The sequence below is a fragment of the Hemitrygon akajei genome, chromosome 8 (genome assembly GCF_048418815.1).
Source record: "Hemitrygon akajei chromosome 8, sHemAka1.3, whole genome shotgun sequence".
Classification (NCBI taxonomy): domain Eukaryota; kingdom Metazoa; phylum Chordata; class Chondrichthyes; order Myliobatiformes; family Dasyatidae; genus Hemitrygon; species Hemitrygon akajei.
In genome coordinates, this window is record NC_133131.1 from 100,718,447 (window position 1) to 100,741,659 (window position 23,213).

Below are 23,213 nucleotides of genomic sequence, written 5' to 3' on the forward strand. Positions count from 1 at the left end.
CTTGTTTTTGATAGCCGTTCCATGAGAGAAAATTCTGACTATATTTTCTATCCGTAGCTCAAGTAATTTTATATACTTCCATCGGATCACCCCTCAGCCTCCACTGTTGCATGAAAAACAAGCTTAGCCATTCCAATCTCTGCTCATAACTCAAGTTCCCCAATGCAGATGGCATTGTGATGAAACTCCTCTGCATGGTCTCTGGCACAACCACATCATTTCTATAGCGTGGCAACTAGGACTGCACATGGTATTTCAAATACATTCTAACCAGTGTTTCCTACAGTTGCAATGTATATCATATGCCCTGATTTGTGAAGCTGAGCATGCCATATGCCAGCTTCCCCACCCTATTTCCCAGTGTTGCCACTTTCTGAGAACAATGGATTGAGATCCCCATGTCTCTCCATTCATTAACAATTGTTGGCAATTGTGCAGTGAAATATCGTTTACCTGCAAAATACAGATTCATACGTTTGATATCAAAGTCAAATAATTGTACCGTTGGACAAGTTTAAAGCTTTAAATAAAGCCTCTTACCAACGATTGTACATTGCAAGGACTTGCTATATTTATGAATAATATCCCTTTATTTTGGATAAGACTAGAAAGGACTGCCAAGTTTAAAAAAAACAAGAAAATCTTCAGATGCTGGAAATCCAAGTAACAAAGACAAAATGCTGCAGGAACCCAGCATGCCAGGCAGCATCTTTGGAAAAGAGTAAACAGTTAATGTTTTGGGCCAAGATCCTTCATCAGGGGGGCGGGCACATCAAAGTGGGTACAACAAATTCATTAATACTTTAAGACTGCACAATTCTGTGAACTAGTATATCCAGCTGGTTCAACTGTCAGATTTTTATTATCTTCTGAACACTAAGAGCACTTTATATGAGTATAAACTAATTATTTAGATTTGTAAGTAAAGTTATCAGAAGGTAAATTCAATTTTATTGATTCATTTCACATATTTTAAAATGTGTCCTTAAAAATGTTTCCTAAGAAAATAAATAACAAAATCTGGGTGTCACTTCCACAGCTTTTTACTTAGGAACAGTACCCAATCAAGGTGATAATAATTTCTTTGTAAAGGGCAGCCAGATTGAAATACAGCATCTTAGATAGGATCTGACAGCTCAGTTATCCAATGAACAAAATCATTTCAAAGCTGGTTCTATTGTCTTTCATCACTTTTAATCCTAAAACATTTGCAATGATAAATCAGCAAATTAGTGTGACTAAATCATTTTGGTCACAATTACCCTTAATCAAATCGATTATAGTTCCCATTTTGTTCACCACTGGAGAATGCAAAACGGGCAACTGTATACAATGCAATTTCTCTCTCTCTCTCTCACACACACACACACACACACACACACACACACACACACACACAAACAAATTGTAGATTCTTTATTTTTAAGGCTTCCTTTCTCTGATTCTTCGGTTTTGTGATTCTTGACCAACTGGCCTATCTTTAATAGAAAACGTTTCATTAATCACTGAAGTACTTGCTTCAACAGATAATGAATGCAAGAAGAGAAAGGAATATAAAGAAGTTAGAAAAAGTGAGCTAAATTACATGTGCATACTTTAGAAACAAAGGAGTTACTCCTGAAGCATAAATGTTTCATGTTACCAAGAAACCTTAGAAGAAAAGAATTTCCAGGAATGAAAATGAACTGGAGAAACTGGTAGTTTCTCTTACAGAAACATTGACAAAGAGGAGGTTTTATATGCATGTGAAATCTTGAATAAAAAGAAATTGTTTCATTGGTCAAATGCCTAGGAATCAAAATGCATCAATGTCAGATGCATTTAAAAAGAAAATAAATTTCAAAAGGAAAATAATCATTTAAGGCATTATAAGTCAACTGCCATACTTTGTTCCTGCCCTGAAGTATCCCTTGGTATGAGGAGATGTTGTGCAGAACAGTTCGTTGCACAGTTTCACTGAACAGTACTTCTGCAGGTCTAGTCTAGATTACTTTCTGAAAGAAAGTCTTACAACCATTATCTTAAGTTCTCACTCAGGAACTTGACGCTGAGGGTTCACTCTGCTAGTGCTTCCGCAGCACTATATCACTGCTAAGCCAGCTCCTGAAATTGTTTGTTAGTGATAATCAAGAAGCTCCCACATTTCATCTGCATCAATTTCTTCAATTACTGCCCTTGAGAGCAATGGTTTCATCTCTTCTTCTAAACTGGCAAAAACCACTGAGATTCACAGTCACACTTTCTACCAAACACCATTTATACAGTCAGTAATGTCTTCTTCCCAATAATTTCTGATATTATCTTCATTACATTACATATCTTCCACAAGTCCATCTGCTATCCATCATTCAATTCAACCAGCTGACTGAAGCTGTGCCTGGGGTAATGCACATTGACACGCTGGGCCATAGGGGAAGGGAAACAAGTTATCTTTAGCAGAAAGAATATGACTTTCCTGAGTATATCTAGGAATGATATCAAGATGTAACACTGCTTTGGAGGTGAAACCACTGCCTTTACAATATGTCCTACAGGTAAGGCAAAAACAAGACACAAACAGCTGCTGAAAAAAAAATGCCCCAAGTCATCCAGGCCTTCTGGATGGATTTCTATTTGACAGGCAAAATCTTTAATCTTTCGCTTCAGCAGTCTGAGATACTCACCTGCTTCAAGTAGGCTTCAATTAAACCAGTGCCTAAGAAGAATGTGGTAACCTGCCTCAATGACTATTGTCCAATAGCACTTACATCCACTGTGATGATGTACTTTGAGAGGTTGGTGATGAAACATATCATCTCCTGTTTGAGGAGCGAATTGGATCTAATTTGCCTACCATCACAACAGGTCAACAGCAGATACCATTTTATAGGCTCTTCACTCAAATCTGGGACACCTGGACAGTGAAGATGTATACATCAGGATACTTTTTATTGATTACAGTTCAACATTTAATACTATCATCCCCTCAAAACTAATCAATAAGCTCCAAGACCTAGGTTTTAACCTCCTCGTACGACTGGATCCCCAATTTCCTCAGTTGGACACAGCGGTCAGTTTGAATTGGCAACATTTCCTCCATAATCACCATCAGCACAGGTGCACCACAAGGTTGTGTGCTTAGCCCCCGTTTTACTCACTTTATACTTATGATTCTGAGGCTAAGCACAGCTCCAATGCCATATTTAAGCTTGCTGAGGACACCACTATTTTTGGCTGAATCCAAGGCAGTGACTAATCAGCATATAGGAGGGAGATTGAAAATCTGGCTGAATGATGCCACAACAACAACACCTCATTCAATATCAGCAAAGACAAAGAACTGATTATTGACCACAAGCGGTAGAAACTGGATCAGAGGTGGAGAGGGTCAGCAACTTTAAATTCCTCAGCATTATCATTTCAGAGAATCTGTCTTGGATCCAGCACGTAATTGTCATTACAAAGAAAGCACAGTAGTGCCCCTACTTAGAGGTTTGCAAAGATTTGGCACGTCCTTTAAAGCTCTGACAAACTTCTATAAATGTGCACTGGAGAATAAACTGACTGGTTGCATCGCAATCTGGTGCGGAAACACCAATGCTCTTTGACAGAAAATCCTACAATAAGTAGTGGATATGGCTCAGTCTATCACAGGTAAAACCCTCCACATCTCTGAGCACATATACAAGGAAAACTGTCGCAGGAAAGCAGCATTCATCATTAAGTATCCCCACCACTGAGACCATGTTCTCCGCTCGCTGTGGCCATCAGGAAGGAGATACAGGAGCCCCAGGACCCACACTACCAGGTTCAGGAACAGTAATTACCTCTCAACCATCACGTTCTTAAACCAGAGGAGATAACTTCACTCAATCCACCACTTAACTGTTCCCACAACCTACCAACTCACTTTCAAGGACTCTTCATCTCATGTTCTCAATATTTATTGCTTGTTTATTTATTATTATTTTTCTTATTATATTTGAACAGTTTGTTGTCTTTTGCCCATTGGTTGTTTGTCAGTCTTGTTTGTGGTTTTTCATTGATTCTATTGTGCTTTTTTCTATTTACTGTGAATTGTCCACAAGAAAAAGAATCTCAGGGTAGTATATGATGACATATATGTACTTTGATAGTCCCTAGGGCACTCTTCCATCATTCATGGTGTTTGTAAATGGAAGACAAGAGGAACTTCAACTTAACACCTCTTTAAGCGTTACTACCCAGCAGAAACATTAGGTTGTCCTTGGTGACCTTGAAGCATCCAATTACTCAGCACTCTTAATCTTAGGTGGGTAATTCAAAACCTCCTTTGATGTGAATGGATCTAAATCCAAAACCCCAGATCACACTTCCTTGCATCCACAAAAACTTGAATTTTCACAGCCAACAAAATTGCCTTCCTTTTAACTTTTGCCACATTTTTATCATTTTCTACAGAAAGGACATTTGGAAGGCATCATGGCAATTCTATTCCACCTATTTAATAGAAAATAAAAGGACATAAACATTGATCAACAAGACTTGGCTGAGTGCTAGTAGGAGAAGTTGGTTGGTTAATGAAGCTCTTCACTGATTGGCTGATGCCAATGTACACAAGTATGCCACCTGCCATGCTTTACTGACTGTCTAGCACTGTGGTTCGGCTGATGATTTCTGAACTGCTGTATGCATTTTCTTTATAAACAAAGGAAAAGGATGCTCCAGAGCAACTTCACCACAAATTACTTAACATTATATGAACTATTACAGGGCTTTGGAAGTTTCCTTGCCATTCACTTCTCTGGTTTTGTATCTGCGGCCTTTCAAAAATGAATTTTACTAAACACCTGAAGGAAATAAAAATGCAAGATGATGATGGAAATCCACAGGATGGAACTAATTGAATTGCTCATAGAAATAGCTTGATAGGATTGATAAAGCAAATGGTCTGCAATACCAGAATGATTCCGTGTTATCAATTCAAAATAGAAAAAGATCATTTCCAGAAATAGTGCCTGTTTTAAATAAGTTTCTAAGCTTGTAACTTCTGTAGCAATTCATACTGAGCTTCCAAAACAGGAAAAGTCATTTGAATTAAATGTCCATCCATTCATTTTTTTATATAACTTAACTGCTAACTATGAAGAACTACAATTGAGACTGTGGAAGATTTCAGCTGCTTCAATTACATGAAATACAAAAAAAAATCCAACTTCAATACTGCAGTAGCTGCTTCTCAAATAAAATTTTGCATGGCAATGAAATAGCAATCAAACCTTGCTTTAGACTTTTCTTTTTCAAACCTTTCAAAATGAATACATACCTACCTAAAGCTTTAATCAGTAATTACACCACTTAAAGATGTGAAAATTACACATTTCAATCACCTACATTAATATTCTATATAAGATCTTTAATCCTATTTAAAACCTACGTAGCACTATCATTTTCATCACTTAAATATATGCAATATTTTCAGAAGTAATATTGCTGAGAATTTCAAACCGCTGAAACTATTTTGCATATTCTTTGCAGAACACCTACATCCTTAGGTCCACATTTTTAAAAAATCTCACATATTCAACATAACAAGAGATAATCGGAGGTTCTGTAATCACAATAGTTGCTATCCCTTCTGCAATAATAATTGTTGTGCCTTCAGACGTTTTTATACATTTCCTAATTCTATTTTGAGCTACATGCAGAATACTTTACACGCATTTAAATGTTCTGTGGTCGATTGCTTTTCTCCTCTTATATAATAAGGTTGACAACTGACAGCTCCACAGCAGTGACAAGCTGAAGAAACAGCCCACCTTCCCTTTTCTCAATCTAATTAGACCTCTAATCCTCTAGATGAGAGGCCCAACTACACATGTTCCACATGACAAGGACAGGTATTGATTATTTGTCATGATGGTTAACACTGCCCCTGCTGAGGCCATTCTGAAAGAAGCAAACTCCTTAAATTAGACAGCATTTCAGCTGTCCCAGAGGCCAAATGGCAAAACAAGTGAAGGCTAATAAAAGGTATAAAAATGAACAAATCATAACATTATGACAAGATGATTGTTCACAGCAGTACAGATGGTGTGCTTTGCCAGACTAGTAATAGCATTTGCCCCTCTTCTTTTTCCTATAGTGCTGTTCCAGCTTTGACTGAATGAAAGGCCAGAACAATTAAGGAATTTGACCAGAGAAGCTAAGTCTGGAAAGCAACTATCATCAAGGGACACAATGTCAATACCAGGTTGCATTTGTCAATAGCAGCCTACATGACAGGCATTTACCTCAACCATATCTTTAAATAAATTCTCTGCATGCTCAAGTTTTGTTTCAATTTCTAGGTTAAGATATACTTTATTAGTTGGCCTTTGTATCAGTGAAGAAATTATGGTGTGCAAAGTAGCAAATTAGTATCTCAAAACACCCATCATATTTAAAGCTGGCATACCGTTGAATAAAATCTTTCCACAGATGCTACCCTGTCAAGTGTTTCCAGAATTTTCTGTTTAAAAATAGGTTCTGAAATGTGTTTCAAAAGGTAAAACACAAACACTGATGATGGTGAGATCTGGAAGACAACCAATCTTACCAAATACCAATGGTAAGTGAAGTACATTTTGCTACAAAGTGCTACTGAACTGAGAGGCTAGACTGTTCCGTGAGTGTTCATATTAAATATTCCAAAAATGGCCATCTTATTGAAGCAAATAAAATAAAGCACCAAAAAGTATTTTATATTGCAATAACAAATGTCACAGAATATATTGACAAAAATAGTAATTTAATAAGCATATAAACTATCAGCATAGGTGCAGTGCCACTCTCTTCACTATTATAGAAGAAAAATCAATTTTTATGCTTTGTTTGCTATTCACAGAAATTCCTTCTCCAAACTGAAGCACATTTGAAAGCTTGATGCTTCAATGCAGAACTGAAGAAATACTGTCATCTCATATTTTGTTATCTACCAAATTGGTTTGATGCAAAAATATTGAGGTCCTTTTCACTGATGAACATGGACTTCTTCAAACATCCTAACCAAAAATGACTCCCTGAACAAACAAAAACAATGATTGATCATTTATCTGATTTTGTTGGGACTTCTTTGTGATTTATTTTCTTGAGAGCAAATTAGCTACTAGTTTTTCCCCAGAGTGGTATCATTTCAAGCTTAATGAATTGTTTATAAAAAAAGATACAGCATGATGCATGATATAAAGGGGTTTAGAATAAAAATGTGACATAAAATATGTACACTAATCAAATTAAGAATTTTCAAGAATTACAGCTAAATTTGGATTAAATCAGAATCATACTTATCATAAAGATATTAAGAGAGAATAGAATGATAGATTGACCATGAGTTTTAGGCATGTAACTAACAATCCAAACTCTTATTCAGAGCAGTTGTTTCAGAGTACATTATGCAACTGGTGCACATGATCAAATAAGCAGAACTTAACTGTGTGTCAAGAACCTGCTGCTCAAAGTTTACATGAATATGCTTGCTTAGATGATGAAGAGATATTAGATAAGGTTACTTGTAACAAAGAACAAAATAATTACCCCTTTCTGTAATAAAACAGTTTTACAATCATTGCTAAATAGACCAGGTAGGAAATAAACAGTCAAACAATTCACAAAATATAAACTAAAATCTACCTGGTCCCTCATACTTCATTGTCTCCATTAAAACAAATGGGGACAGCACTGCTCCTGTACCAAGCTGCTGAATTCACTGAAGTCTTGAAGCTTTTATCAGTTACCTGCAAATGTTTTGCTGCAAAATCCATGCCATTGCATTCCTTCTACTAAGTTAGGAACTGTTTTATGTGAAGAATAAGTTAGAATAAATGTGGAATGCTGTATGAACTAGAGGTCCTCTGCAATTCATCATAACTCATATGCTTCAATATACCAAAATAGATCTACAAAAATAAATACCATGTAAACTCAAGTAAAATGCTTCTTCACTTCTTTGGATAGGGAACTCAAAAATCACACTCACCTTCTGTGCTGCAAGATGTAAAGCTGTCCTCTGGCTGCGATCTGCTTTGTTGACATTAGCTCCAGCTTTAAGGAGTGCTTCAGCACAGTCCAATCTGTCAGCAAGCACACAATACATCAGTGGCGTCCGGCCAAACTGGTCCTCTGTATCTTTTAAATCTGGATTTGCTGAATTTAAAAATTTGGGAGAAAGAGCAAATTAAGTTTGTTTTAAATGTTGTATTAGATAATTTAATTACTTTGCTGCTAACATAGATAATTAGAACAAATTGTTTCAACTCATGCAATTTAACTCTAATAGGTTTATAGTCTGTAGAAAGTGTATAGACTATTGCACCTCTATGAAACTTGGGTGACATTAAGAGAAATAATCTTTCTTTGTCTGTGGTTAAATATTGTTTCTGTGAATCCAACACCAATTGCAGCAGCAATATGATTCATCAATCCCTCCTTACAGCAGACCAAACACAGCAAACCATATGGAAGGGAAAGCATTTGTCAAGTGCTTTGGCATTGTGATGGTCAATCTAATAATCACTCAGTAACTGGGCAAAATTAAAAACTCAGAGCATTGGACATCATCATCTTCAACTATCTCCTACATATCTTGCTTGGAAATTTTATTTCTTAAAAAGGTCTGTGGAATGACCAATAAGATCAGGATCCAGTATGTCCAATTCTAGCTTAGCTTGTAGCCCCTTCTGAGCTGCAATTTCAGAACTATGAATTTCTCATTCTAATTCCTCTGCAACCTCCCCAGCTGTGCTAATAAACAAATAAACTTTCATGTTTTTAAACTTCTTCGCAGCCTTAGCACATGGCAAAAAGTCTTCCAACTAATATTCATCTCTAAAGTTAATTTACTATAGGCAGGCCTGACAGACAATTCGCTCAAAGCAATGACTCATCAACAGAAATTGACAGAATAAGCAATGTTTTAAGCAAGCTCTTACTCAGCAGTACTTTTCTCGCTTCAATTAAATAACACATTGCAAGCTCCTCAATCGATCCAGACCAATGCTGTGAGAACTTGCCTGCTCTTTTTCTGTGACACACTATAGCCCCACTCCCTCCCATTCTTCTACCAGTGCTCTAAGCTAAACATCTCTTTGTCCAATATCCTGAAATCCGTAATCCTCCACTGAACAATGTGTAAAAGAGATTCGGCCAGAATGTTATTTAGAATGGAATGAATTACAACAGGTGACCAGATAGAATGGCTTGCTTTTCTTGAACAGAGAAGTAATCCAATTGAAATATTCAAAATTATGAGGAGCATTGATGGGAACAGTTTCTCGCTATCTACCTCCTACCAAAGGGGTTTATGACAGAGAGCATAAGTTTAAAGTAAGGGATCTGAGATTTAGAAAGGACTTGAGGAATAATTCTTTTCAACTGAGAATGAAGTTGAAATCAGAAGGGCTTTACAGTTGGGCAAGTACTCTCACTGTATTTAAATATTTAGAAGTATACTCTAGTCACTATAGTATAAAGACAATAGATCAAATTCAGGAATATGGGATTAGTATACATAGGGACTTGATGGCATTCATGCACATAGCAGGCTGAAGAGATTTCTTACACTGTATGACTTTATGACACTTTGCATAATACACTATCTCTTCAAAAATATCACATTACACTACATACATCACATGCATTCCTTTAACTTTCTATGAGAATTCTGGAATTAATAAAAAATATGAAATTCTATACAACAGGGTAAATAAAGGCATAATAACCACTATTGATTAAAATTTTATATGAAGTATGATTACAATTAAATCACAAACACAGATATTTCCCTAATATATGGAATAGAAATACAATTATCATAAATCAGGGACTATAATCTATCATATCCTACCTTATATAAACTACTTGTCCTATGGGATGCCATTTACAATGCAATAAATGATGCATTAACATACAGCACTACATCTATTTTCCTCTCAGTCCTAATATCCAGCGCTTTTAATTTTCCAAAGGTTCAAGTTCTCACAAGGATTTTTATTTTAAACATACTAGTACAAATGGGAATACCTAATAGAAAAGGTGTGTTATGTACAAAAAACAAAGATATTTTTAGTTCATAGTCTTGTATCTCTGTTGGCAAGAAAAGGTGGTTTGCTTTGTCAATTATATAGTTATTTGCTTTATAGTTGTGGTGTTGCATCCCTTTTAGCATCTTAATATATATTGTGGTATCAAAGTAACTGTATTTTCCATATTGCAGTAGCAGTAACTGGATTAAAAGGAATATGACTGTCAAAGAGGTGAGGGTCTTTAGAAATAGCAATATAAATGCAGTTACTGCTGTGGATGGCAATTAATTTTCTGTATCAATGTTCCAAAAAATAAAATTCTGCTCCAGCATTACAGATTTTTCATTAATTCCCTCAATGATTTTTTACTTTCATATGTATCAAAACAAAAGTAATTAAAATACATTTACAAAGAACAAGCCTATAGAATTTAGTGAATCGTAATCTATTAGTTGCTATTAAACTACTTTACAGCAACACGTATTGAACTAAAGTGACCACTTTATTATCTATCGGTGTCAAGATAAATGACAGGTTTCAAAATCGTACTGATTTATGATTGTGACAATCTCCATCATGTCATTTTGCAACTACTACCAGTACGTGTTCATTTTGAAAAGCATGTTTAACAGACTGCTCAAAATCAACGTTATTATTTCAATAAGATTTCTGCCTTTTTTTTCCAAAAAAGCATCCAGTCTGTACGTGAAATACAAACAAGATGGATGCTGCTCAGAAGGTTTCTTCCATCAAATAAGATGTAGAGAGTAGAGCTGAAGTTCTACTGCACAACATTTCAGCTGCAAATGCTAAATTACAGTGCGGGTTTGGCAAGGGACCAGATTCCCAGAGTGTGCCCCTGAGCTTAGGCATGCCATTAAGGGAAGTGACAGATAGATTACAGACATCACAGTTTTTTTTAATATGGGGTGTGGAGGAAGGGTGGGGGAAATAACAGAATGTAATTTACATTATGCTCTCACTACAGTTACAGAAAATTATCAGAGCAACCACTGACTAGTCCTCTCAAAAATTACGTAGTTGCAAAGCCATAGTTCCCCCCCTCCACCACCAATTACTACTAAAACTTTAACAGTAAATCATGAAGTAAAATTATATTTTTGTATCAGGCTTCATGACCAAATGTACTGTTCAATATAAAGAGTGTGTATATTATGTAACGTAACTAGCTGTGGAATGCAGTTCGGAATAATGTCCACAAATGATCATAATACTCAAATGCATCAGAGGAAAGAACATATAATAGACTTAAAATGAAGAGTAATGTGGCCTCCTAACTGCATGCACACTGAGAATCTTTGTGTTACATACAAACTGCACAACTGAGAAATAACATTATATACTGAAACTGTTTATTAAATTTTCCAGAAAAAAAGCCTGTCTGTTAGTTCATTAAATACATTCAGCAAGTAGGGAATCCAGCCGTTTGAAAATCCTATGAGGAGGAACAAAGGTCATTCTAAAAGAATGAGAACTGTACAATTTCTTCAAATGATACAAAAACAAGGCAGTTATTTGGAAAAATGGCCATTTTCTACCAATTATGCCTAAATCAGGAGGACACCTGAAGTCCATGTGCCAGTCCTCATCAGGGAAGTGGAGCTGGATGGTCAGTAACTTTAAATTCCTTGGTGTTATCATATCAAAGGATGTGTCCTGGGACCAGCACATAAGTGACAATACAAAGATGGCATGGCAGTGTCTCTAATTCCTTACACTTTTCACAGATTTGTTGAGTTTTTCTAGCATCTTTTGTGTTTATCATTAAGTCCTCTACAAGTGAGCAAAAATAAATATTATATGGGAGGTACATGCCTAGCCAAATGAATTCTTCAATTATAAACTGTACCAAATTCAGTCATTTATTTTATTTTGTGTTTGTTGATCGTTAAGCATTGAACACTATCATAGATAGATATATTATAGTCTCTTTTATAATATTTTATTATAATCTTATAGATAGAGGCTGATCATGCCACACATTAGCTCTAGCCTCCCAGATAACCTTGATCCACTGCAATTTGCCAAATGCAAAATAGGTCTAAAGCAAACACCATATTCTTAATAAGCTGGTAAGGAAGGCGGGCTCTGTCGTGGGCAAAGTACTGGAGAGTTTAACATCGGTAGCTGAGCGAAGGGCGCTGAGTAGGCTACGGTCAATTATGGAAAACTCTGAACATCCTCTACATAGCACCATCCAGAGACAGAGAAGCAGTTTCAGCGACAGGTTACTATCAATGCAATGCTCCTCAGACAGGATGAAGAGGTCAATACTCCCCAATGCCATTAGGCTTTACAATTCAACTGCCAGGACTTAAGAACTTTTTAAAAGCTATTATAAATGCTTTTTGAGATATTGATTTAGATGCATATCATATTGTATGTAATTAGTTTTGCTACAACAAGTGTATGGGACATTGGAAAAAAAAAGTTGAATTTCCCCATGGGGATGAATAAAGTATCTATCTATCTATCTATCTCATATTCTTGTGCTACCCTCATCTCTGAAGCATCTGTGCAGTACAGACATAAGACATCAGACTGTTGTTTATTTATTGCAGCTTTGCCTTCAATACTAACTATAATTTCAACGAAACACCAAATTCTGAGATCTCGGAGTCAACACCTTCCTCTGCAACTCGATTTTCAATTTCCTGACCATCAAACCACAATCAGTAAGGATTGGCAACTACACCTCTGGCATGATTATTTTAAACACTCGTGCTCCACAGGTTGCATCCTCAGCCTTCTAACTCTACTCCCTGTACATTCATGATTGCATGGCCTGATTCTGCTTCAACTCCATCTACAAGTTTGCAAATGGTATCACCACCATCTCAAGTGACAATGAGTCTTAAGTACATAGGGGAGATGCAAAGCTTACAACAGCCTTACCCTCAAAATCAGCAAAACAAAAGAGATAGTCACCGACTTCAAGATGGAAGGTGGCGCAGACAGCAAAAGCAAAAATCCCTCCCACTCTGGATATTCTCTCTTCTCCCATCTCAGGAAATACAAGAGCCAGAAAGCATGTGGCACCAGGATCAAGGACAGCTTCTACTGTTATAATTCCATTGGTATGATAAGATGGACTCTTGACTTCAAATCTACCTTTTTATGATTTTGTGCCTTACTGTCTCATTGCACTGCACTTTCTCTGTAGCTTTTACACTTTATTCAGCATTGCTAATGTTTTATCCTGCACCATTCCAATGCAGTTTATAATGAGTTGGTCTAAAAACACTATGCAAGACAAGCTTTTCACTGTTGCTAGATATACTATGTGACAATAATAAAGTAATTCCAATAGAATGACAGAAGTCTCAATTTGAGGCTATTTCCATTAAAATATAAATGAATTACAAACAAGAGAAAATCTGCAGATGCTGGAAATCTGAGCAACACACACAAGATGCTGGAGGAACTCAACAAGCCAGGCAGCACCTATGGGAAAAAGTACAGTCAATGTTTCGGGCCGAAACCCTTTGGCAGGACTGAGCGGTGAATAAATTGCCACTTTTATAGGCTGTATAAGGACAAGCTCTATGTGCTATCCCAAATGAGTTTGAGCTAATCAACATTTTGTCTGTATTCAACTGTTCTTTAATGTTTTAGATTAGACGGATGGGGGTGTTGGTCGATTTTTCATTCAGGTGTCCCAAAAGACATATATAGAGTCAAATTAAATTGAGGAAACACAGCTACTCATGTAAAACCTTCAGCATATTCTTTAAGGTCAAGGGGAAGGTTGACCCATTTTTTGGTCTTGGCCATTTGCTTCATGTAGCTGTGAATCACAGATTATGATATTTGTCCTTTGCAAATAAAGTGAGACCAAAACAAAAGCTTTGATAACTTGGAGGTTTAACCAGTCTGCATGCCTTCCTTATCCATTATGCTGTATGCCCTGATGGCAAAGGTAACAGAGAAGCTGTGAAAGCTCTAATGAAGCTCATCACCCTGAAATGTCAACTCTATTATTGATGTTAGGACTTGCATTTACATTGTGCCTACTGAATATTTCCATTATTTTTAATTGCACAGGTCTCTAATCCATCTCATCCACTGCTTCTCAGATCCATCCAAGAAAGTAAATCTGGGCCTGAAGGCCATGTGACACTGGGAGCAGCTTCAAGTAAACACCCAGTTACCTTCCAAATAGAACTGAAACAGCTGTGGTTAGTTGCTGCTGACCGGTGAATCCTCCAACTTTCTCCACCAGAACAAAAGAAATTGTGACATTTGCACTTTGGGAAGAAGTTTACTGTTGAAAGGGCTTGCACCTAAATTGCAACTTTTCATAACCCCAGTGTTCGAAAGAACATATAATTTGGATGTATAATTATTGTTGAAATGTATGTAAAGAGAAAAGACAACAGAAGTGTAAAGGTAATACAACAGACAACACACTAACTGTTCAAAGAACGCCACTGTTAAATTTTGTAAGTAATATAAATAAACATCTCCAATTATATATGAAAATAAAACAATGCATATAAACTAGGGTTTGTCATCTTTGGTGTATAATCCTGACTACTGAATTACAGTAGTGTTTGCTAAAACAATGCTTAATTTAAAACATAATACAAAACATACTGTGAAAGGTAGGGAGTGTATATGATTTTACTCTCTCCCATCACCCACTGTCCCCCCAAGTAGTCCACTGGAATAAAATCAACCCTATTATCTCCAAAAATATTTGTGTCATACATATTGAACATCATTTTCTGTTAATTTTCTATCAACATATTGATAGACAGAGATATAAAAGGAAAAGGACAAAAAGTAGAAATGATCATCTGGAAACAGATGTAGTATGAAAAAGACCTGCCACTTACAATCTGAAGAAACAAATTACTGGAAAATTACTGGGCAAAGTACTGGAGAGTTTAACATCGGTAGCTGAGCGAAGGGCGCTGAGTAGGCTACGGTCAATTATGGAAAACTCTGAACATCCTCTACATAGCACCATCCAGAGACAGAGAAGCAGTTTCAGCGACAGGTTACTATCGATGCAATGCTCCTCAGACAGGATGAAGAGGTCAATACTCCCCAATGCCATTAGGCTTTACAATTCAACCGCCAGGACTTAAGAACTTTTTAAAAGCTATTATTAATGGTTTTTGAGATAGTGATTTAGATGCATATCATATTTTTTACTGAGTTAAGTATTGTATGTTATTAGTTTTGCTACAACAAGTGTATGGGACATTGGAAAAAAAGTTGAATTTCCCCATGGGGATGAATAAAGTATCTATCTATCTATCTAAAAAGAAAGTATCAGTGTGAAATATAGCCTGGATAATAAAATATACAGTTACAATACCAGTTTGGAAGGAGAGAGTCCTTCGGAGAATGTGAATTAATATTTATATAGTGAAGTGGTTTTGCATTTTAGCAAACAGGCGTTTCTTTGATGTGGCTTTATAGGCTTAAGCAACACACTACTGAGTAGCAAAGTTTGAAAAGGTATTCCACTTCCCACATCCAAATCAAAGGTACATCAAGACCATAAGACATAGGAGCAAAATTAGGCCATCTGGCCCATCAAGTCTGCTCCACTATTTAATCATGGCTGACCCTTTTTAAAAAAAAATCTCCTCATCAATCCCAGTTACCGTCCTTCTTCCTGTAATCTTTGATGCCATGTCCAATTAAGAACTTATCAATCTCTGCCTTAAATACACCTGATGACCTGGCCTCCACAGTGGCAACAAATTCCACAAATTCACCACCCTTCGGCAAAATAAATTTCTCCACATCTGTTTTGAAAGGGCGCCCCTCTATCCTGAGGTTGTGCCCTCCTGTCCTAGACTCTCCCACCATGGGAAACATCCTTTCCACACCTACACTGTATAGGCCTTACAATATTCGAAAGGTTTCAATGATATCACCCCTCGTCCTTCTAAATTCCAGCGAGTACAGACCCAGAGCCATGAAAAGTTCCTCATATGATAACCCTTTCATTCTTAGTCCACTGCTGTTCACTCTGCTCACCCACGACTGTGCTGCAACACACAGCTCAAACCACATCATCAAGTTTGCTGATGACATGACTGTGGTGGGTCTCATCAGCAAGAACAACGAGTCAGCGTACAGAGAGGAGGTGCAGAGGCTAATGGACTGGTGCAGAACCAACAACCTGTCTCTGAATGTGAAAAAAACAAAAGAGATGTTTGTTGACTTCAGGAGGGCACGGAGTGACCGCTCTCCACTGAACATCCACGGCTCCTCGGTAGAGATCATTAAGAGCACCAAATTTCTTGGTGTTCACCTGGCGGAGAATCTCACCTGGTCCCTCAACACCAGCTCCATAGCAAAGAAAGCCCAGCAGTGTCTCTACTTTCTGCAAAGGCTGAGGAAAGTCCATCTCCCACCCCCCATCCTCATCACATTCTACAGAGGTTGTATTGAGAGCATCCTGAGCAGCTGCATCACTGCCTGGTTCGGAAATTGCACCATCTCAGATCGCAAGACCCTGCAGCGGATAGTGAGATCAGCTGAGAAGATCATCGGGGTCTCTCTTCCCGCCATTACGGATATTTACACTCCACGCTGCATCCGCAAAGCAAACAGCATTATGAAGGACCCCACGCACCCCTCATACAAATTCTTCTCCCTCCTGCCATCTGGGAAAAGGCACCGAAGCATTCGGGCTCTCACGACCAGACTATGTAACAGTTTCTTCCCCCAAGCCATCAAACTCCTCAATACCCAGAGTCCGGACTGACACCAACTTACTGTGCCTAAAGTCTTGTTTATTATTTATTGTAATGCTACACTGTTTTGTGCACTTTATGCAGACTGCAGGTCTGTAGTCTAGTGTAGTTTTTTCTGTGTTGTTTTTACATAGTTCAGTGTAGTTTTTGCATTGTTTCATGTAGCACTATGGTCCTGAAAAACACTGTCTCATTTTTACTGTGTACTGTACCAGCAGTTATGGTCAAAATGACAATAAAAAGTGACTTGACTTGACTTGAATCATCCTTGTGAACCTCCTCTGGACCACCTCCAATGCCAGCACATCTTTTCTAACATGAGGGACCAAAACTGTTCACAGTGCTCAAGGTGAGGCATCACCAGTGCCTTATAAAGCCTCAGCATCACATCCTCTCTCGAGTCTCTCTGCATTTCAGATTCCTGGATTTTCTCCCTGTTTAGAAAACAGTCCACACATTTACTTCTACTACCAAAGTGCATGACCATGCATTTTGCAACATTGTATTTTAGTTGCCACTTTCTTGCCCATTCTTCTAATCTGTCCAAGTCCTTCTGCATCCTGTCTGTTTCCCCAACACTACTTGCCCCTCCACCAATCTTCATATCATCTGCAAACCTGGCAACGAAAACATCTATTCCATCATCTAAATCATTTATATACAGCATAAAAAGAAGTGGTCCCAACACTGGCCCCTGCGGAACACCACTAGTCACTGTCAGCCAAGCAGAAAAGGCTCCTTTTATTCCCACTCGCTGACTCCTACCAATCAGCCAATGCTCCAATGCTCTAACCGTCATGGGCTCTTAATTTGGTAAGCAGTGTCATTGTTGGCACCTTGTCAAAGGCCTTCTAATAGTCCAACTATACAATATCCACTACATCCCCTTTATCTATCCTACTTGTAATCTCCTCAAAGAATTCCAATGGGTTCGTCAGTCAGGATTTTCCCTGAAGAAAACCATGCTGACTTTGTACTATCTTGTCCTGTGTCACCATGTATTCCATCATCTCATCCTTAACAATTGACTCTAACATCTTCCCAACCACTGAGGTCAGGCTAACTGGTTTATAATTTCCTTTCTGCTGCCTTCCTCCTTTCTTAAAGAGTGGAGTGACTTTTGCAATTTTCCAGTCCTCCGGCACCATGCCAGAGTCCAATGATTTTTGAAAGATCATTTCTAATACCACCACAATCTCTAATGCTACATCTTTCACAACCTTAGGGTGCAGTTCTACTGGTCCGGGTGACTTATGTATCTTTAGGTCTTTCAGTTTTTTGAGCACCTTCTCTCTTGTAACAGTAACTGCACCCAATTCTCTTCCTTCACACATGACAACATCAGGCATACTGCTAATGTCTTCCACAGTGAAGACTGATGCAAAATACTCATTTAGTTCATCAGCCATCTCCTTGTCCCCGTTATTATTTCTCCTGCCTCGTTTTCTAGTGGTCCTATATCCACTCTCATTTCTCTTTTATTTTTAACATAGTTGAAAAAACTTTTACTATCCACTTTGATACTATTTGCTAGCTTGCTTTCATATTTCATCTTTTCCCTCCTAATGATTTTTTTAGTTGCTCTTGTAGGTTTTTAAAAACTTCCTAATCCTCTATATTCCCACTAATTTTTGCTTTGTTTGTATGCCCTTTCATTTGCTTTTACAATAGCTTTGACTTCCCTTGTCAGCCACGGTTGTACTATTTTACCATTTGAGTATTTCTTCATTTTTGGAATACGCATTAATGAAGCAGATGCACAGTTAGAAAGCATGAGAATTTTGATAGCAAGATCAGAGGAGAGAAGCTTTAAAACACGGTGAAATGGTGTAAATCAGGAAAGGACAACCCCTTCAGTTGCACATGTGCTTTCGTCAATCTGAGAGATCAGTGCTTGGGGTTGCTAACGCTGCTGGGAGCCTCTCCTAATCATCTGGCAAAATCACATCTAATCGTCTGATAAATGAGCACATGCTTAAGTTCCCCGTGTCTTCCAACCTCAGCTCCCTCCTCCAGTCCGCCCCCTCCCTCTAACTTTACGTTACTGAGCAAGAGACAGGAAGGTTCAGCTGAATCCAATGTAATCAGCACATGAGCAGAAATGATGGGCACTGCTGGTATTCCCCAATTTTCATTTACCTTGTCTAAGAACAACTTCTAGCACAAATCTGAATTGGAATACAATCAATCTTACTCTAAAATTGCAGAAGAACTGAGAGCCAGTGACACCAGTTCGGTGGAAGTTAGAGGCAACACATTTTCAACAAGTTGCCCTGTGTTTTAGGATGTAAACTGAACATCGATCATAATTAACACACTGCAGTCTTAGAGAGTTTCTTCATTATTTTATTTGGGTCTTTCAATAACATGGTTTACTCAAGCTGTTGGAGGAACTCAGCAGGTCAAGTAGCATCTGGGGAGGAAAAGGGATAGTTGATGTATTGGGTCAAGATCCTGCATCATCACATTATTCCTTTCAAAGCTATTAAAAGCTCTCTCCTCATATTTTCTCCTTTAACGATAGATATCAGCCTTGGTATAGTCCTCATATTTTAAAGGCAGAAATGCTCACTTTTATACGTAAACAATACAACAAACCCTCAAACTGAATGGGAAATGATTAAAAAGTGAGAAAATTGTACCTTAAGGTTACATTTTAAAAATATCACAGAGCATGGGCCTTTGTTCACAGAAGAAATGAGAATGTGTCGCTTCCTTCTTTTAGAATTGAACGGCTGGGAGAAAACAACACTTACTTAGACATTGGTCATCAGGCTCTCACCAGGAATGCAATTGTTAAAGTAAAGCAGAGAAAGATATAGCAGTTTCATGTTATTATATATGGTAACACAAGAAATTCAAACTCATTTTGGCTCAGAGCTAACCCTGACTTTGACAAAGCTGTTGTTATATCATAGTCATATCTGGCAAAAGCTACTTTTTTCAAATCAGTGATAACTGGTTGAATTCTATTCTTCCCACTTAGCAGGAAGTACATTTTGTTCATTCCAATAATAGTTTAGAATTACTGTAGTAACACCAAACACAGATAAAAGTATTAACTGATTTTGAAAAGATATTAATCATAACCCTATCCCCACAAAAGGAATTTTAAACATTATCAACAATTTAATTGCTCCTCTTTTCTTTCAACTTAGTCATTCAGGGGACGTGGAAGCAGCTGACAATGCTAACATGCATCATCCATTCCTAAATGCACCTAAGTGAGGAGGAATATGAGTCGACCACATTAGTGTGTCTGGACTCACACGTGTTCCGGAGCAGTAAAGGATAGAAGAGCATTTATGAACCCGATACATTAAAAAATTTTACATTAAAAAATCCAACTTCCACCCTAGTCCATTTCCGACATCTCCCTTCCCTTTTTCAATCTCACTGTCTCTATCTCCAGAGACAGCTGATGTCTATTGCAAAGCCACGAGCTCTCACAGCTACCTGGACTACACTTCGTCCTGCCCAACTACTTGTAAAAACATCATCCCCTTTCCTCAATTCCTCCATGCCCGCCACATCTGCTCTCAGGATGAGGCTTTTCATTTTATAATGAAGGAGATGTCCTCCTTTTTCAAAGCAAGGGGCTTCCCTTCCTCCACCACCAACGCTGCCCTCAACCGCATCTGTTCCATTTCATGCAAGTCTGCTCCTACCCAATCCTCCCATCATCCTATCAGCGATAAGGTTCCTCTGGTCCTCACCTATCACCCCACCAGCCTCCGCATCCAGCACATAATTCTCTGAAACTTCTGCCAACTCTAACGGGATCCCAACACCAAGCACATCTTTCCCTTCCCCTCCACTTTCTGCCTTCCACAGGGATCATTCCCTACGCGATTCCCTTGCCCATTCATCCCTCCTCACTGATCTTCCCCTGGCACTTATCCTTGCAAGCAGAACAAGTGCTACACCTGCCCCTACACCTTCTCCCTCACAAGCATCTAGGGCCCTAAACAGTCCCTCCACATAAAGCAACACTCCACTTGTGAGTCTGTTGGGATTATTTACTATTCTCGGTGCTCCCATTGTGGCCTCCTGCATACCGCTGGCCTCCTACGTAGAATGGGAGACCGCTTCGCAGAGCATCTACTCTCCATCCACCAGGAAAACTGGAATCTTCCCATTTTAATTCCACTTTTCATTCCCATTCCGATATGTTCATCCATGGCCTCTTGTACTGCTGTGATGAGGCCACACTCAGGTTGGAGGAACAACACCCTATATTGCGTTTGGGTAGCCTCCAACCTGATGGCATGAACATCTATTTCTCAAACTTCTGGTAATGCCCCCCCCCCCCCAACCACACCCCCCACCCTTCTCCATTTCCCATCCCCTTTTCCCTCTCTCACCTTATCTCATTGCCCACCCATCACCTCCCTCTGGTGCTCCTTCCCCCTTTTCCTTTCTTCCATGGCCTTCTGTCTCTTTCACCAATCAACTTCCCAGCTCTTTATTTCATCCCTCCCCCTCCAGGTTTCACCCATCATCTGGTGTTTCTCTCTCTTTCCTACCCCTACCTTTTAAATCTACTCCTCAGCATTTTTTCTCCAGTCTTGCCAAAGGGTTTCATCCCAATGCGTCGACTGTACTCTTTTCCTAGGTGCTGCCTGGCCTGCTGAGTTCCTCCAGCATTTTGTGTGTGTTGCTCAGATTTCCAGCATCCACAGATTTTGTCTTGTTTGTGATTTGTTTACAACAAATCCATCAGTTTAATAGTTACCATTACTAAAATCAATCTTTAAAAATTCAAATTCAATTTTATTACTTGTTATTATTGGATCTGAAATTATTACTCTTGGACATTGCTCCAGCACTCAGGCTACTAATCTATTAACTCTGGTCTCAAAGTACCAAACTACAAACAGGAAGTGCACAACAGGTCAAACTGCATACAGTGGAAAGGAAAACCTTTTCCGTCAGAACTGGGGAACTGAGAAAACAGAAAACCTTGGAAATACTCTGTATGACAGTCAGGGAAAAGAGTTAATGTTCTGATGAAAGGTCTTCAGACTGAAAGCTTCACTTTTAATTTCTCTTTCCCCAAATGCTGGCTGACCTGCTGAGCATTTCTAGCACTCTTTGTTTCTATTTCAGATCTCTAGCATTTGTAGTTTGTTGATTTTCAAGTGAGCAATCAAGTATGCTTTAAGTTGCAAAAAGGGGATGAATGACAAGAATGCCAGCAACAGAAGAATGTCTTTGATGGGGTGAAGACCAAGAATGACCTCACCAAGAAATCAGGGTGACCTGAAAGCTTTCATCTGAATGCCTGCAATGTACACTCAGTGGTTGGGGCTGGGGGGGGGTTCTCTGATTCTTCCATGAACGAAGCTTCAGCCAATTTCCTTCCATCAACACTCGGTAAGGAGCAGTAATCATACTAGTGCCCAATAAGAGCAGTGGGCGCTCCAATCAATGACTATATCACATCTACTATAATGAAGTGCAATGCAAAAAGCTGGTTACGACTAGATTTAACTCCTTCCTGAGCAAGGACCTGGACCTGTTGCAAGTCACCCATCACCACAGTAGATCTATAGAAGACAGCCAATACACTGGCTCTCCACTCTGCTTTGGAGCACCTAGACTACCACAAAACACAAGTCAGCTGCTGTTTATTGATTACAGCTCAGCATTCAGTTCTAGTGTTTAAGCTTCCCTGGGCCACTATACTTCCTTCTGCAACTGGATCCTCAACTTTTTTATTGGAAGAGCACAATCAGTGCAGATTGATAACGACATCTCTTCTCTGACAATCAACGCAGGCACAACGCAAATATGCGTGCACTGTCCACTGTTCCACTCTCTCTACACTTAGGCTAGGCACAGCTCAAATGTCATCTATAAATTCGTTGATGACACCACTATTGATGGTGGCAACAAAGAGCAATATAGTAGTGAGATAAATTGGCTGGCTGAGTGGTATTATATCAATAACCTCACACTCAATGTCAGCGGGACGAAGAGATTGACTGGGGACTTCAGGAAGGGGAAGTTCGGACACATTCATCAGCCTTCATTGAGAGGTCAGCAGTGGAAAACGGTGAACAGCTTCAAGTTCCTGGACAGCAACATCTCGCAGCATCTATTCTGGGCCCTACATATTGATAAAATGATGAACAAGGTACACCAGCAGCTGTGGTGATGGCAACATCCATCACTAAGGACCCCCAGTATCTGGGATAAGCTCCCTTCTCAATACTACTATCAGGAAGGAGGTACAGGAGCCTGAAGGCCCACACTCGAGGATTTAGAAGCAGCTTCTGGCATCAGAATTCAAAGAATCCTGTACCATTCATGAACACATGAACACTACCTTGTAATTCCAATTCTTTGCACTATTTATTTTTGTAATTTATAGTGATTTTATGTCTTTGCTGCTGCTGCAAAACGAGAAATTAAATGTCCTATTCATCTGAGATAATATATCTGATTCTGA

The 23,213-nt window shown here is 38.6% G+C and overlaps 1 protein-coding gene across 4 annotated transcripts in view; it reads right to left on the reverse strand.

The window, feature by feature from the left end:
* The window catches only part of invs (inversin), a 249,468-nt gene that overhangs the window by 158,673 nt on the left and 67,582 nt on the right, over positions 1–23,213 (reverse strand). For 3 of the 4 annotated variants that reach the window (XM_073054266.1, XM_073054268.1, XM_073054267.1), the window contains one exon: positions 7,976–8,142. In XM_073054266.1, the coding sequence (XP_072910367.1) occupies positions 7,976–8,142 (167 nt within the window). The remainder of the gene's footprint in view (positions 1–7,975; positions 8,143–23,213) is intronic. The other variant, XM_073054270.1, reaches the window with a different exon arrangement.